General features: G+C 36.9%; 2 protein-coding genes across 2 annotated transcripts; one reads left to right on the top strand and one right to left on the bottom strand.

Annotated features, from left to right (window-relative positions):
* Positions 1–796: 796 nt before the first annotated feature.
* On the top strand, positions 797–3726 carry LOC137951902 (probable inositol transporter 2). Its single transcript, XM_068798879.1, has 6 exons — positions 797–932; positions 1389–1459; positions 1584–1919; positions 2015–2122; positions 2201–2797; positions 2981–3726. Exons 1-6 carry the CDS (start codon positions 800–802, stop codon positions 3452–3454), a joined length of 1719 nt encoding a protein of 572 aa, XP_068654980.1. The 5' UTR covers positions 797–799; the 3' UTR covers positions 3455–3726.
* A 1971-nt stretch (positions 3727–5697) lies between these two features.
* On the bottom strand, positions 5698–13790 carry LOC137951927 (uncharacterized). Its single transcript, XM_068798922.1, has 5 exons — positions 13472–13790; positions 12330–12456; positions 6967–7091; positions 6726–6872; positions 5698–6005 (listed from the first exon to the last, which is right to left on the bottom strand). Exons 1-5 carry the CDS (start codon positions 13664–13666, stop codon positions 5871–5873), a joined length of 729 nt encoding a protein of 242 aa, XP_068655023.1. The 5' UTR covers positions 13667–13790; the 3' UTR covers positions 5698–5870.
* Between the last annotated feature and the right edge of the window lie 1734 nt (positions 13791–15524).

Here is a 15524-nt window from a genome sequence, read left to right as displayed (position 1 = left end):
CCAAGAAAATAGAACCGAAAAACTCACGGATTTAATCGTTAAATTAGATCTGTTATCTTCCCATTTGCTTTTTAGGCATGAAAGTGCGGAGATTGAGGAAAGATTCAAAAACAGCATAAAAAAGACACTGGCTTCCCTCCGCTATTGAAGGATAGAACCCAGAAAGCCTACCTTCAAATTCACAGTTCGGTTTCCATCATTTTCTTTGAGATATCATACCAAATCTTCACGAGTGACTGGGATTTTTACGTGAAACAGATTTGCAAAACAGAAATCCTTCTCATTGACATGTACCAGATTCCCATAATTTCAGCCACAAGAATCTGGAATTCCTAAACTTGTCTCTGCAATTCCAGTGAAGACAGACAACAGACACATTAAGACGGATACGTCGGGGATCTTGAATTACGTAGAGTTATCTTTAGGATTAATCTCTATTAACTACTTTCTTTATTGGGATAAAAAGATTAGAAAGCTTTTCCGTTCTAAGAGACTCTGGAAAGACGGAGGCATATTTGATTTCAATATAGTAGCCTAATATTGCCGTAGAACACTAAACATGGAAAATAATAATAATAATAATAAAAATAAAAATAATCGGAGAAGATGAAGACTAATTTGCTGACTTGTCGCGGACTCTGTGCTGTCCATGCTCTATAAATATTACTCCCCTGAGTCTACTCTGGCGATCCATATTCGAATTCAAGTCTCTCTTCGTTTTGTGCAATCTTATGAGTCAGAGCCTCTCGTCTCTGCTCCCAGTTTCCGTTTCTGCTGCGTCGTTTCTAGATACTCTGCCATGGAAGGAGGTATCCAACCGGTGGAATCATCGGCTTTCAGGGATTGTTTCTCCTTAGCATGGAAGAATCCTTACGTCCTTCGCCTCGCTTTTTCCGCTGGGATTGGTGGTCTCCTCTTCGGTTATGATACAGGTTTTTTTCTTTTCCTGTTTCTTTCTGCTTTTTTAGTTTCTCCGGGTCTTCTTCTGCTCGTTTTTGATAATTTATATGTATTTTTTCTTGAAAACGTTGAGGACCCTTGATTTTACCGAGGTTTTTGGCTCAACGAAGAGATCATCACTTACAATGTAACCTTCGACTACTTCTGAATAATTTTCTCCTTTAAGATCTCAATCTTTTCGAAAACTGCATTATTGTTTTTCTCCGTCAAGATTCTCAGTCTCTTTCGATTTCATCCATCTGATCCAGATCAGTCACTTGCATGTCCAAGTAAAACAATCCCGTGAACTGAAAAAAAAATAAAAAAGCACGGATTTTTTACTTTGGTATGTGTTCGACAGTATTCCCTTTGTTTATTCTTGTCTGAACTCGACAAGTAGTAAGATGCTTTTCTCGACTCATATTATCAAATCCTCTGCCTGCTTTCAGGAGTCATCTCCGGGGCTCTTCTTTACATCCGAGATGATTTTGCCGCCGTCGACAGGAAGACTGTTCTGCAGGTAAGATTCTTCCTTTTTCACGATAATCCTTTTGTGGGGCCCATTGTCGGCGTTGATGGGTTAATGGCGGCGTTGATCTGAATCTCTAATTACGTGGTTGCTGCATGGTATTTACTCGTTACAGGAGAGTATTGTTAGTATGGCCGTTGCTGGTGCCATCATAGGAGCTGCAGTGGGTGGTTTCATGAATGATCGTATTGGACGAAGAAAGTCTGTCTTGATAGCCGATTTTCTCTTCTTCATTGGAGCTGTTATCATGGCTGCTGCTCTGAATCCTTTGATGCTCATCGTTGGCCGTGTTTTTGTGGGGTTTGGTGTGGGTATGGCTTCCATGACTGCTCCGCTCTATATATCTGAAGTTTCTCCGCCGAAAATCCGAGGTGCTCTTGTCAGTACCAATGGCTTCTTCATCACCGGTGGTCAGTTCTTGTCATATCTCATCAATCTCGCTTTCACCAGGGTAGGTTTCTATAATATGATACTGTACGTTTAACTTGCAGGTGTCTTTATTTGATATGATTGATTCTGAAGAAAAAATTTTCGGTTTACTTGCAGGCACCTGGGACATGGAGATGGATGCTTGGTGTTGCAGGACTCCCTGCTCTCTTGCAGTTTTTTCTCATGTTCTACCTTCCTGAGTCTCCCCGATGGCTGTACAGAAAGGTTTAACTCTTTTCTTCTTCTAAAATTGCTTTGCCCTCTAGTTGTTCCTGAAATCGTATTTCAACTGATTTGGTCCAGGGAAAAGAAGACGAGGCAAAGGCGATTTTGAGAAAAATTTACAGTGAAGATGAGGTGGAAGGAGAGATTGATGCATTAAGGGATTCTGTGGAAACCGAGATCAAAGAAGAGGGCTCCTCCGAGAAGATTAACATCACCAAACTATTCTCAACAAAGAGTGTAAGGAAAGGTCTCATTGCAGGTGTTGGGCTTCAGATTTTCCAGCAGTTCACAGGAATCAACACCGTTATGTATTACAGTCCAACGATAGTCCAGTTGGCCGGGTTTGCTTCAAACCAAACCGCACTTCTACTCTCGCTCATCACATCTGGTCTCAATGCCTTAGGATCCATCGTTAGCATTTTCTTCATAGACAGGACTGGGAGGAAAAAGCTTCTCTTGATCAGTTTAGCTGGTTGCGTCGTATCCCTTGGCCTTCTTACTGCTGTTTTCCATGAAACCAGCACTCACTCACCGCTTGTTAGTGGTGTTGAAACTTCCAAGTTTGATGGCCTGACTTGCCCAGATTATCAGGCTGCTGCTTCCAAAACTTGGTCCTGTGTCACATGTCTCAAGGCTTCATCTGACTGTGGTTTCTGTGCTTCCACTATTGACAAGGTAATTTCTGTGCTTCCCTGTCAAAGTTCCATTTCCAAGATAGAGATGTCTCTTTCCTGTGCTGCTTGAGTCTCGGAATTCTCTACTCTGTCTTCTTTACTTTATTTTTTTTCTGGATTCATTATTCTGCCCCTTTTTTCAATTATTGGGACTTTATCTAATTATTGATCACCCTTACTGCAGCTGTCTCCTGGTGCCTGTCTGATATCAAATTCGACAGTGAGGGACGAGTGCCACAAAGATCACAGGCTGTGGTACTCAAGAGGTTGTCCAAGCAATTTTGGATGGTTGGCACTAATTGCATTAGCACTTTACATCATCTTCTTCTCCCCTGGAATGGGAACAGTCCCGTGGATTGTCAACTCTGAAATCTACCCCTTGCGGTTCAGAGGAATCTGTGGTGGAATTGCTGCTACTGCTTGCTGGATCTCCAACCTCATAGTATCTCAGACTTTCCTCTCTCTTACTGAAGGAATTGGTACTGCTTGGACTTTCATGCTTTTCGGCATTGTGGCCTTGATTGGCTTCAACTTCGTCCTTATCTTCGTCCCTGAAACAAAGGGATTACCCATCGAGGAGATTGAAAAGATGCTTGAGCAAAGGACTACACAGTTGCAGTTCTGGAAGAAAAGTTCAGAACAGAATGACAAGGCATAATTATATTGAAAGAATGCTGACACTGTCCCCTGTTTCCTTTGATAGCTTATTGAAGTTCCCATTAATGTCCCCATTTTTCCTTTGGTAGCTTGTTGAAGTTCCCAGGCATCACTTATGGTGCTCTTTAAGTAGCTTGTTCAAGTCCAAAGCGGCTCCCAGGCACCATTGAGTGGTGCACTTGAGGTTGGCCTGAAAATCCTTGACTTCTGTTTCTTGTATCAGCTATCATGTCTTCCAAATTTTAGTTTCTGCTATTTTTTCATCTGAATTTGAGCCACACATCTAACGCTGTGCTGCTAAATTTCAAGTCAAGCAAGCTGATTATCATGAACTTGTTCATACATTACCAGTAACCCATTAAAGGGTTGACCTCTCAGAACTAAAGCATTTCATAAAAGGTTTCTGTTCGCAGGTGACTCCAAGTTCTAAGCAGGATCGATTCATTTGACCAAGTTGACTCTAGGAGCATAACGACCTTGATTAAACAGAGAAAGCATACCTAAAGTAGGACTTGTTTGCGGCTTTTGCATGGTAGAATCTAGAGAACAACATCCAAGCTAAACACAAGAAAGTCTTTAAGATGCTGTTACTCAATGCATTCCAACTAAAAAATACTGAAATTGCCGAATAGAAATATTGGCTCTATTTCCTTTCTTGCTTCACTTTCCATAACGAATACACTCCAGTTAAGAACACCAATATGAGCTCCAGCAACTTTCCAATTCAATGGTGAGGCAAGGCCTGTTGCTACAAACTGTGGAGGAGCTGCCATTGAAATTGTGAATTTTTCATCACAATTGTAGCACAACCCTTTTACCGTGTCAGGCTAACATCTACGAATCTATCAAATTCTTGTATGCCACTCTTAGTGTTGCATGACCTTCCACTTTTCTGAGCCTCTTTAGCTTTTCCTTCTTGCAAGTGTGCTAGGTTGAGAGCTTGCAAGAGATTTTGAGAGCAAACATTTGAATTTCTGTTGCAATCTCCTCGTTTGGAATGCTCATGAAAATGACCTGCTTGTTGAAGAGCAAATATGACGTTTTACATAATTTTCGTACAAGCAATCTCACAATAGAAGAATTAATATGGAGGAATCTTACGTGAGTATTACACAGGAAGAAAATCTCATAGAAGAGGTGTTTTAGCATAGCTAGTCTATGGGGTTTCTCTTTTATAATTGAAGGACTTGCGTACTGAGTTTACAAACAATCAAAGAAACTCGCCCCAAACGCACCTCCGCCCCCTTATCTACTACTAGAGAGAGAGAGAGCGGAGAATCGAGATCCCGTCGGAAGTTCCTCCTTCCATCTGGTAGATGAAAATTTCCTCCTTGCAGAATAATTGAGGTAGAAGACACCGGTTCAGAAGATCCTCTCTTCAGTAGGATCGAAAGCCTGTGGAATTACAAAAGCTCGTCGAGGAAGACCATTCTCCTCTGTTACGCTACATCAAATCACATATCTTCCTCCCCCTCATTGGCTTAATTGGTAGAATATTCACCAGGTTTGTTGTTTGGTTTAGCGGTGCCCTCTCCTAAATCTTGCCAATTTTCAATGTTGACTTACGGTCAAAGAGAGCTGAATCAACAAACTTCTTCGCCAACGGTGTCAACGATCGTGTGCTCCGTCGACGGTATCCTTGCAAATCACCTTCTTCAGGTACTAGGAAATCCCAACAACGAGGCCATCGTCAAACGATCAAACGATCAAACGATCATCACGATTCTGCCGACATAGCGGCCCTGCAACATGATAACGATTGGGCTTCAGGAACTCCACCATTTTCGCCGCTTGCTCGAGTTCTGCCTCCCATTCTCTCTCTCGAGTCGGAGGCAATTCGATTTAGAAACTGAGTCTAAAACTGAAGCAGTGAGTCATCAATTCGGTGGTTTAGTAATCAGTCGTGGGTTCAAGACTCGTGTTTCCATCCGGCATGACCGAGTCACTTCCACCTTGAGTGAGTGGGCTCAGTCATCTAGCTCTGCTTCTCAGTTTGATTTATCCGTTCGATAAATTTGGAGTTGTTGTGCTGGACTCCATTTTGTTTTTGTAAATTTTATTAATGATTTTCTCCAAGAGAGTCCCATGTACATATTTTATTTTAGTTGGTCAAGAAGCTTGATGGTCAAGAAGCACATCAAAGTAATTGACCAAACCGAACATGAAGAGCCTTGTTTGATTTTTCCCATGACAAAATAGTGTGAAAAATGTTATAGTAGTATGACAAGTCTACCTCAAAAGGCGTGGTGCAACATGAGGTTTTCTATTTCATCAACCATGGTTAGACTTTAGACGAGCAGAAAAAAACCATGTCGCAGAACAGAGCATCTCAAATGTGGCTTTTTTCTTCCTAACATTAGACTTCTACTACAACCACGTTTAAAGGTCTATTCGAGTCAGAGTTTGTAAATGCAGCTTTAATCATCACACATGGCCTTGGCAGCATCAACTAATGCTAACCTCAGGTCATCTGGAGCACGCCCTAGAACAGTGTATCCTTCCTTGTCTTCTACATCAACATCAGCGCCATGCCGAATCAAAAGCAAAGCTACCTGCAGTGAGAACAAGAGAAAACTCAGAGAAAATTCATTTTCTCCACTAAGAGTCTAATCGATTTTACAAAAGTGGTTTGTATCTAACTCAACCCTCTTCACATACATGGTCAAAAAATTACACAAACCACATAAGGATGTCAGACTCAAACTTTCCTTGTCTTTGTTTACATGATCACAAGAGATGTTATTCATAATTATAACCAAGTAAGATTGACTTGAACGACTGTTCTAATTAACAACACTGCAAAGAGGAAAACAGAAACACCAAGAACAATAGTAATTAGAGTCGCACATTGTGCAGAAAAATACAAAACCTGGTCATTTGACTCCTCTGGACACTAATTCTAAATGGAAAGGGCAGAAGTGGTTAAAACTCCCTGTCACGACTCCTCTACTGATCATGAAACCCACCAAAGGTATAACTAGAGATGTAAGTACTCTACTCACTTTAAACCAAATTGTTTTTGAAGAACGGCTAGAATCATCCTGAACATTTTGTCATGTAACTAGGCACTGTATTCTACATGAACATCCAAATTTTATTAGACATTGTGAGATATTCCCTCTCAAGGCTCCTGAGAGATAATAATTTGACGATCCAGATGCTGATAAAGTATATATAAAACACTAAGACTCTACTTTCCCTATATTCAATTTCTGAAAAAAAAGATATATTTTTAATAAAAAACAAAGAGCAAAAGATTCAACAGCATGTACTTCTTTGTTATGACATATGACTGCATTCATGAGTGGTGTCTGGCCTGCTCTATCCACAGCATCAACCTCTGCACCTTCCTCTATAAGGAACTCACATAGCTGCAAGTGCCCCACACTAGCTGCCCTGTGTAAGGGTGTAGTTCCAGCCTGAATATTCACAGAAGGGAGTGAGGAAAAAGTAGAAAATTGAACCAGTTTGTCATTCAGTAACTTGAAAGCAGTTAACATACGGTTATAAGACCTTGTCTTTATGATTAATCTTTGCACCATAAGATAGCAGCAGTTCAGCGATTTCCAGCCACCCCTTACTAGCAGCATAATGAAGAGCAGTGCGACCACCATCGTTTGCCAAATTGACATTAGCTCCTGGTCATGGTTATTAAGGATTAAATCACTAGATGCGAGGCATCTTTTTCTTCTTAAATTTAGACAATAAAACTATTATAATAAAATAAAGTTAAGCAAAGTATATTTTCTTCACTAGATGAGATTTGGGCGTGCACATACATGGCAGATCACTACTAGTAGGCCAAATGTGCTAGTCATAAGCCGCATACATACTCAAGCATAAGGCTATTCATTTTTTGGTTCCACCTCAGAGAAGCCTATCGAATCCAAAGAAGCACAAAAAATGTTGACCACCGCATTCTTGGCACTTACCTCCTTATGCTAATTGTGAGTAATTTTTTAAAACAAAGAGATACCTAGAGCTCCATACTGATGGACCTCACTCTTCGTAATTTCTTTATAAAATATTTTGCTCCTATATTATCTTACCTTATGCGCACCCGACGTTCTATGAAAGCCTTCTCTAGATGAGGTAGATAAACTGAAATTTCCCTAGAAACTTTTGTGGAAATTTGCAAGAGAAAAGTGTGTGAGAAATAAGGGTATAGAATTTTAAAAATTTTATAGAGACCCTTCTCTCCTATTTATTTCTTAACCAATATTAAAAATTAAAAACATGTCTTTGTGTCCCTTAAACAATAGAAATGTACTTTCTATAGGAAAATACTTTCCTCGAAAATATAGAAAACCAAATTAACGTAAAATAACATCTTCAAACTCTCTGCCTCAAATTGGAACTGTTGATGGGCACATATAGGAGATTCTTACATGTATCTCACAAAAAGAAATCTAACAGAACAATAATTAATATAGTAGAATCTTACAAAAGTCTCATGGGAGGATGTCTCATATAAATGTTTCACTTAAAAGGTGTTCAGTATTTCAGTCTTCTGTTTATATTCAATTGTTTAATTATACTAGGACTTATCTTTATGTTAGATTTGGTGTAGCTAGGGTTTAGGGTTTAGTTTAATTGTAATCTGGTTCTAATTGTTTCCTCTATTATAAATAGAGGTTCATTGTACTCAAATTATAACAAGACAGTAAAGTATCTCATTTCCAAAAATTTAACATGGTATCAAAGCAGGTTTTGTGAGTTGACTCGGTCAACCCACAAAGATAATGTGATTTTTTTTTTTTATCATCCCTAGTAGTTTAGGTTCGTATTCTACCTTTGGCTTCCTTTCCTATCCCTATACCTGTTGTTTCATTGGCGTTAGCACCTCCATTTTCATATTACAAATTATATATTGACGAAAAGATCTTTGAGTCTATTTTCTAATGCAAAAAGAACTTTAGCAATCGGAGTTTCCTACAGAGAGAAATTAGTGTTTGAAGCAGCAAAGGTCAAACAACAAGAGAGGTTCGAGCAACAACAAAAAACTTAAATTTTCGAGGCATTTTATGCCATCTAGAGCGAGACTTTATATGGAGAATTATATGTCCAAAGAAAGATCCGTAAGTCTATTTTCTAACATAGGTCAAACAAATTCTCAATCTAAGTTTTCTAGAGAAAGATATCAATATTGGAAGAGTCAATGGTCATGTTGACTAAAGAAGAAAGAGTATTTAGTTCAGCTAGATTGTAGAGTCTGAAATCTATCTATTTCTTTCTCTCAAAAGAAGTATATTTCATGAAGGAATATTATACTTGAATTAAAGATATCAACCTCTAATTTCATAAGGAGCAACTTTCATGTCAATCTGATTTATATGAAAGGAGATATGCTCATTGGAGGTCAACAAAAGTCATATTACAAAACGAAAAAATAAAGCAGTCATAACAAATTCAAGAACCAACCTTTTTATGTCAAATTGGGTATCAGATTAAACCTCTTCGAGTCTAGTTTCTTGCGCAGTAATATTTGTGATTCTAAGCTATATTTTTGGAGATATTAATATTAGAAGTACCAAAGGTTAGTTGTACCGAAAACCTCTTATTTTCCTATTTTCTCTCTTAGTACCTCTCCATGCATTGACATGAATTGATTTAACTTTTCTCCTAGTCCTAACTTTTTAGCAAATTTCTCTCCTAATAAAAAAGTTTTGGTCCGACTTAATCACTGCATGATGTACTCGTTCAAGGTATGTGATATCCTGCTTGGGTGTTGTTTTCAATTTTTATTTTTATTACTTGGTTGTGTATCTTCAACATCGTCATCTCCAAAAATTATGCTCAACTCTAGAAAAATTCTTTGAGGACATACTTGGTGTAAATTATTTGTTATGTTTACAGTTCTACAGTTATAATCTTCCCTATTTTTTCATAAAAAAGAAGGTCGCCCTCATTATTTATTTGATAAGCAAGTTTGTGTTATTTTCTTTAGAAACTTGTTTGAAGTAAAGTGTTGTATTGCCACCTCCTTCTAGTTAACTATGAGCACTTTTTTGGAATTGTCAATATAATGTAATGTATAATTATAATTAGATGACTAGATCCGAAAAATCTTTCCTGCTTCTACAGATTCCATAGAATTTTTTATTTTAATTCATGAAATGAACCATCCCGTCATATATATATATATATTGTGCCTTAAAATTGGGCCGTTTTTCTGACTTTAAAATTGAGTGGTGTATTTCATACTATAACCATTTTGACTTGTGTATGGAACTTTGTCATACGACTAGGAGAGATTTTTCTTCTCCCATATTGTGTTTTGTCCAAGCTGGGTCTCTATATCCTTTTTATCCCCAGTTTGAGGGGGAGAAGTAGAAGAAGTACAAGAAAGAGGTATTTTATTTTACATGTTGTGGTAATTTTTATGCGACCAAAATATTCCAGAAGGGGAGAAAAAAATGAAGAATTTTTCAGCCAACGAAAATTGAAAACCAATTTTTTTTTTCCATGTAAGCTAAAGCTATAAACTCTAGTTTGAGGAGTATTGAAGAGCAGGTACGAGAGTCTTACACGAGTCTCACAAAAATAAGCCTCACAGAGCAGTAATAAATATTGCAGAATCTTACAAGAGTCTCATAGAAGTGTTTCAATTAAAAGGTGTTTAGTTATTTCAGTCTTGTATTATGTTCAGTTGTTTAATTATGTTAGGACTTATCTTTAAGTGTTAGACTTTGAGTGTAACTGGGATAAGGGTAATTTAATTATAATCTCTATTTGTTTCCTCTATTATAAACAGAGGTTCATTGTACTCAAATTACAACAAGTTAGTGAAGTATTTTTCTTTTCCAAAAATTCAACAGGAACATATAATTTCAGCATGTTATAAAACACGTCTCTGCACTCTAAGAATAAAAAAAAACAAAGTATTGGGTCAATTAGAGCTCATTATAGCACTTATGATGGTAGACACCCACCCACTTTTAAGGGCAACACTATGTCACCAAGGATAAAATCACCCATAGACTCCAAACTGAGAAGAATAACCTGTAGAATCTAAACTAAGGGATTGACACACTAAAACTTTAAAGCATGGGGAAAATTCTCCCGACTCAAAATTTGAAGTCACACAAAGTAACAAAAAGTTAGTAAACAAAGAGATTCAAGAAGAAAACATAAGAAATAGATCTTACCAAATAAGAAAGGGTCATCTTTATAGTTCAAGATGGAACGGGAGACAATTTGAATAAAATATTCAAAGAATCTAAAAACTTACAAAAAGGATCAATATTGACGGAAGTGCATGAAACGATATGAAACTTCCCTTGCCCTTTTTCCTTAGGTGGATTTAATTGGTTATGATGACAGAGTAGTCAGCACTTGTCCTACAACTCAAGGAGAAGATGCTAAATTTGATCAATCATGTTTTGCTTGCCTGTAATAGGGTCACGTCATGATTGTCCAAGACATATTTGTGTTGTTTTGGAAAAATGGAAAATATTGTAGAAGAAAAGGGTGGGAGAGATAGGGGGTTAGAGACCCTTCCCCTCTATAATCATGTCTTTGCTCCCTTTAAACCCTAAGAATCTACCTCCTATGATAAAATGATTTCCTATAAAATACAAAAACTACATTAACTTGAACTAACAACTTCAAACAATTTTCATTCATTAGGTGCATTTATCTACGAATGTTTACTTTAGACTAATACCACTTTTTCTTTTTTCATAAATAAAAGAAAATAAATCATAAGGTTGGAAGTTAGGTTCTCGGTGAGCAAGAACAGAAAATGAAAATAGATGCAAGCAAGCCTACATGAAGGAGAACAAATTCTAAAAAAAAATAACTTCCTACAAAGATATCCTTGCTAGGCATAGCTGCATCACAAATTTGGTTTCTATAAAACTTAATGCTTGCAGTTCTTTTCCATTAATTTTGCATACACTCGGTATTTCATAATTTGCTTGAGGTCATTAATACAGTTGTGAAGTTAGGTCAGTTTTGTAAAATACACAAACACTTCAAAACGGTTTAAACAAAACTCTTATGGCTTTGCCTCATGTTTCTTATGTTTTTGAATGGATTTGACATCATGTCTTTCTTCTCCTTACGAACACAACTAATATCTTCACTTCAAAATTACCCCAGCACCCAGCCTGCTTTTTTAACCCTAAAGTCAAGCAATCCTTACTCACTAAATCCATTTAATGTACTTCTCTGTCTATCAAGCCAAAAGAGATCATTAATACTCACTACAGTATATTTTTAAAAGGACTTATAAAACCAAGAAATGACTACTTAAAAATAAACACTTGTCAATGATTTCAAGCCATCAATTATTTATTTCCTAACAAGTCCTACTTTACTCATCCAATCTGCACGCAAGACATATATGCTGCATCCAGCAAACAGAGTCACCAGGATATCATGCAGCAGTTTTGCAATAAAAAACTATGTAAACAAACAAACAGAATGTCCAAGAGTTGATGGAACTTCCTACAGCTGTCAAGAGGCATCATGAAAATCATTTAGATGTAAACATATTTTCTTGCATAACATATCTAGCATGAGGATTCAGAGTTCAAAACCCCTTACAAACTAACAGCTTTTTATTACCACTGTTCCTTATAAAAATTTTAAAAAATTCTTAGAATGAGATACACCAGTCTAACACAAGCACACAAACTACTTACAATGCATGACAAACATGTAATTAAGCTTTTCAATTCCAACCATGGAAACTGATACATCATTACTAGTTGAATGAGAAACCTCTTCATTCTTTGTCACAAAGACTAAGAAGTTATTAGGGACTATCCAATTTGGCTTTTTGGTTTTTTTTCGTCTTCTTTTTCCTTTCCATTTCTATGAATCATTGTTTGATTTACTAATAGAAACAAACAACATGTGGAAGGAGGTACCCAAACTGAGCAAAACTTCAACAGAAGCTACATCACCACGGCTAGCAGCAGAATGAAGTGGAGCCCAGCCGTCTTCATCAGCGCTGTTTACACAAGATGAAGCAAAGGTTGATAGTGTGTGTAGAACCTGCAGTAAAAAATTATCAGTAAAGCAAAGAACAAAATTTACCACAAAATATGTCTAAATATTTTGGTGTATTTAAGCAAGTGTGTCAAAAAGCTGCCTGATGGTAGTTAGCACAGCCACAATGACAGCAATTTGATGGACTCAGATTGGAGGAATGGATGTGGATCAAATTTCTAAAAAAGAAGCTTCAAGTCTGTAACATTATTTTCTTATTGGAAGTTTCATAACTCTCTGATTCTTTTCTTACATGTTTACTCGAGTAGATCCCTCTTCTTAGTAACATTTTTCTCTAACACTTCTTGGTAACCTTTTTTTTTTTTTTTATTTCTTTTGAAAAATACTTCCATAACTTTAGGCTTGCACTCAATAGAACCTGGAATATTCATAACAAATTTATTCATATGATACAACCATGAGTTGCCAAAATTCATATCTCTGCTCCATTATCCAATTGTTGAGATATTAGATTTTTAGTGCGTTCAAGAAGCAGTTTTCCAACTGGTGAATCAACATAAGTGAAAACAGATCAAACAGGCTACTTAACAAATGGCATGCATCCAGTTAAAGGATAAGACATGCCACAGAAGGCCATTACTTGGTGCTAGCAGCTTTGGTCATTTGCCCTTAGTGAGTTGTCATAATCAGGAGTCCAACGAGTCAATAGCCAAATAAAAATTAATCACTCACATGTCACACCCTAATCCATCGAACACAGATGCTCTCCAACTAGCACTGTCCAATAAATCTCATTTAAACAAACAATTTACCCGCATGGCAAAGGTCAATTAAGTGCAGATGGCTAGGTATGTTGCCAGCCTACCGAAAGGATATGTTGGATTCATCATACAAGTACGAACTTCAAGCAGCTGGTTTAGCTGGTCAACGCTTTCATATTCCTTTAAAATTTTCGCCTGCTTTCATTAAATTTTTGAAGCACCTTTAGTTAAACGAGGAGCATTGACTTTTCATTAAAAAACATTAAACAAAGGGATCAACAGTTATGAAGAAGATCCACCTTAGCGTGACCAAAGGCAACCGCTACGTGAAGCAGTGACCGACCATCTTCATTTCGCAGCGACTGAGCTCTCTGTAGTTCTTCCTCGGAGAGTGATTGAAAAACCGATAACTCGCCTAGTTCCGCAGCTCGAAATAAGTCTTCATCTTTTACGTGACGGTTACGATCTACTGGTGCGGCAGTGTCAATGTCCATCTCCTTTCAGATCAATTCACCGCGGCTAGACGTTGCACTTCTTACCAGGGTTTAGGTGTGGAGGGGTGAAGGAGCCACCACTCGAGCACAGAGGAAGAGAGTGAGCGTGGGGCAAGTCGGTGTTGATGCTTTGAAATGGAAAATGATTCGGACACCTATTAACCTTTTCTTTCAAATATAATAGGAAAGTCCAAAGAAAACCTAATTCTTGTTAACTTAGGTTTTTAGTGGTACCAATTGATTCAGTTTAGTGGTTGTTGAGAAAAATCATAAGATATAAATAATAATAGAGGACTGATCCAATACAAAAAACTATTTCATGTGAAACTTGCAAAACGCTATTTCCAGTCAGCCAATCATGATCAACGACTATCTCAGTCGTCCGATCATGGTACTAATTGATTCAGTTTAGTGTTTATTAAGAAAAAAAATAAGATATAAATATTATTACATAGAGGATTAATCTAACACGAAAAACCATTTCATGTGAAACATGCGAAACACTATCTCAGTTGTCCGATCATGATCGAACGACTGAGATAGTTGTTTCACATCGTATTGTATCAATTGTGATAATAAATAAAATCAAAATATTTTGTTATCGATATTCTCCTATCAATAACCACTGCCAAATTAATGGATATAAAAATTTATTAACTACAAAAAATAAAATATTCCGTTTCCTTTTAGCCAAATAAAATCAGTTTAAGCTTTATTTAAAGTTATAAAACTGATTTGAGATAGTGACTCCAGTAGAAAAATAGTGTAAACTTTTATCATTTGATTATTTAAGAATAAAACTTTGCAGCCAAAGGTTCTAATATAATTGCTAATATGAATTGTGACATAACAAGTTAGTATTTATAGGTTTTAACCACAATGATTAAGGCATACTATTAGTGATGCTACCATTCTTTTTCTTTTTAATACTTTTACACTATTTTTCGAAGGCCGAAAATGAATTAGCCTTGAGTGCTACAAAGAGTACCTAGGTCAATCTAGAGTAGTTATATTAATGATTTTTTCCAATTAGAGTAACTTGTTGATTTTCAAGACTTTATGAATTTTGCTCATGGAGAAAAATAGAGAGTTACCCATTGGAGAAAACAAGAGAGAAAAAGAGGTTATGGACTCGTGTCCTAACCTTCCCCCTAAGCTCAATTTATAGATTGATAAAACTATAATATTATAACAATACCCCTAAAACTTAAAACTAATTACATCAATAACATTTCTATGAGAAGACTCTTTATTTATCATTCTATCGTCACATGTGGGTTTTTTCCTTGATATACGGTTATTCTTTGGTCTTATGGGCTTGAGCCCATCTTCAAACACACTTGGATGTGTAAACCTTCATTGATCGTGTGGGTTTGGCACTACCCCTCAAGTTAGGGTGAGAGAACATCATGAAAGCCCAACTTGTTGCAAATGGTGTATAAGATTTTCTCATATAAAATGATTGTCCACCATATCTTCCAACACTCCCTCTCAAAATGATCATCTCTTCCAAGATGCTCAATTGGCATAATATAAGTGAGAGTAAAACCATTCCTAGCCGTAAAACATATTTCTATATTCTAATCAAATAATTCATATTGGATATTATGCACACTCCTACCCTATAGGTAGTGGGTCTATAGGCATTGCTCAGAAGTGTAATAAAACTCCTCCATCATCATGTCACTCCATAAGACACCAACTTTCAAATGATAGGAATAATAAATATCAATTAAGGGGAGTAACGGGTAATCACCGGAAGATGATATTTTAGTATTACCATGTGTTATTTTTTCATCAGAATAACCAATGTTGACAACAATCAACAATTGAGAAACCATAGAATAACGAATCCATC

The sequence above is a fragment of the Aristolochia californica genome, unplaced genomic scaffold, assembly GCF_029961685.1.
Source record: "Aristolochia californica isolate CCGP_79_NKW_82.1479 unplaced genomic scaffold, dmAriCali1.0.hap1 SCAF_15, whole genome shotgun sequence".
Taxonomy (NCBI): Eukaryota; Viridiplantae; Streptophyta; class Magnoliopsida; order Piperales; family Aristolochiaceae; genus Aristolochia; species Aristolochia californica.
This window is presented reverse-complemented; position numbering and strand designations above follow the sequence as displayed.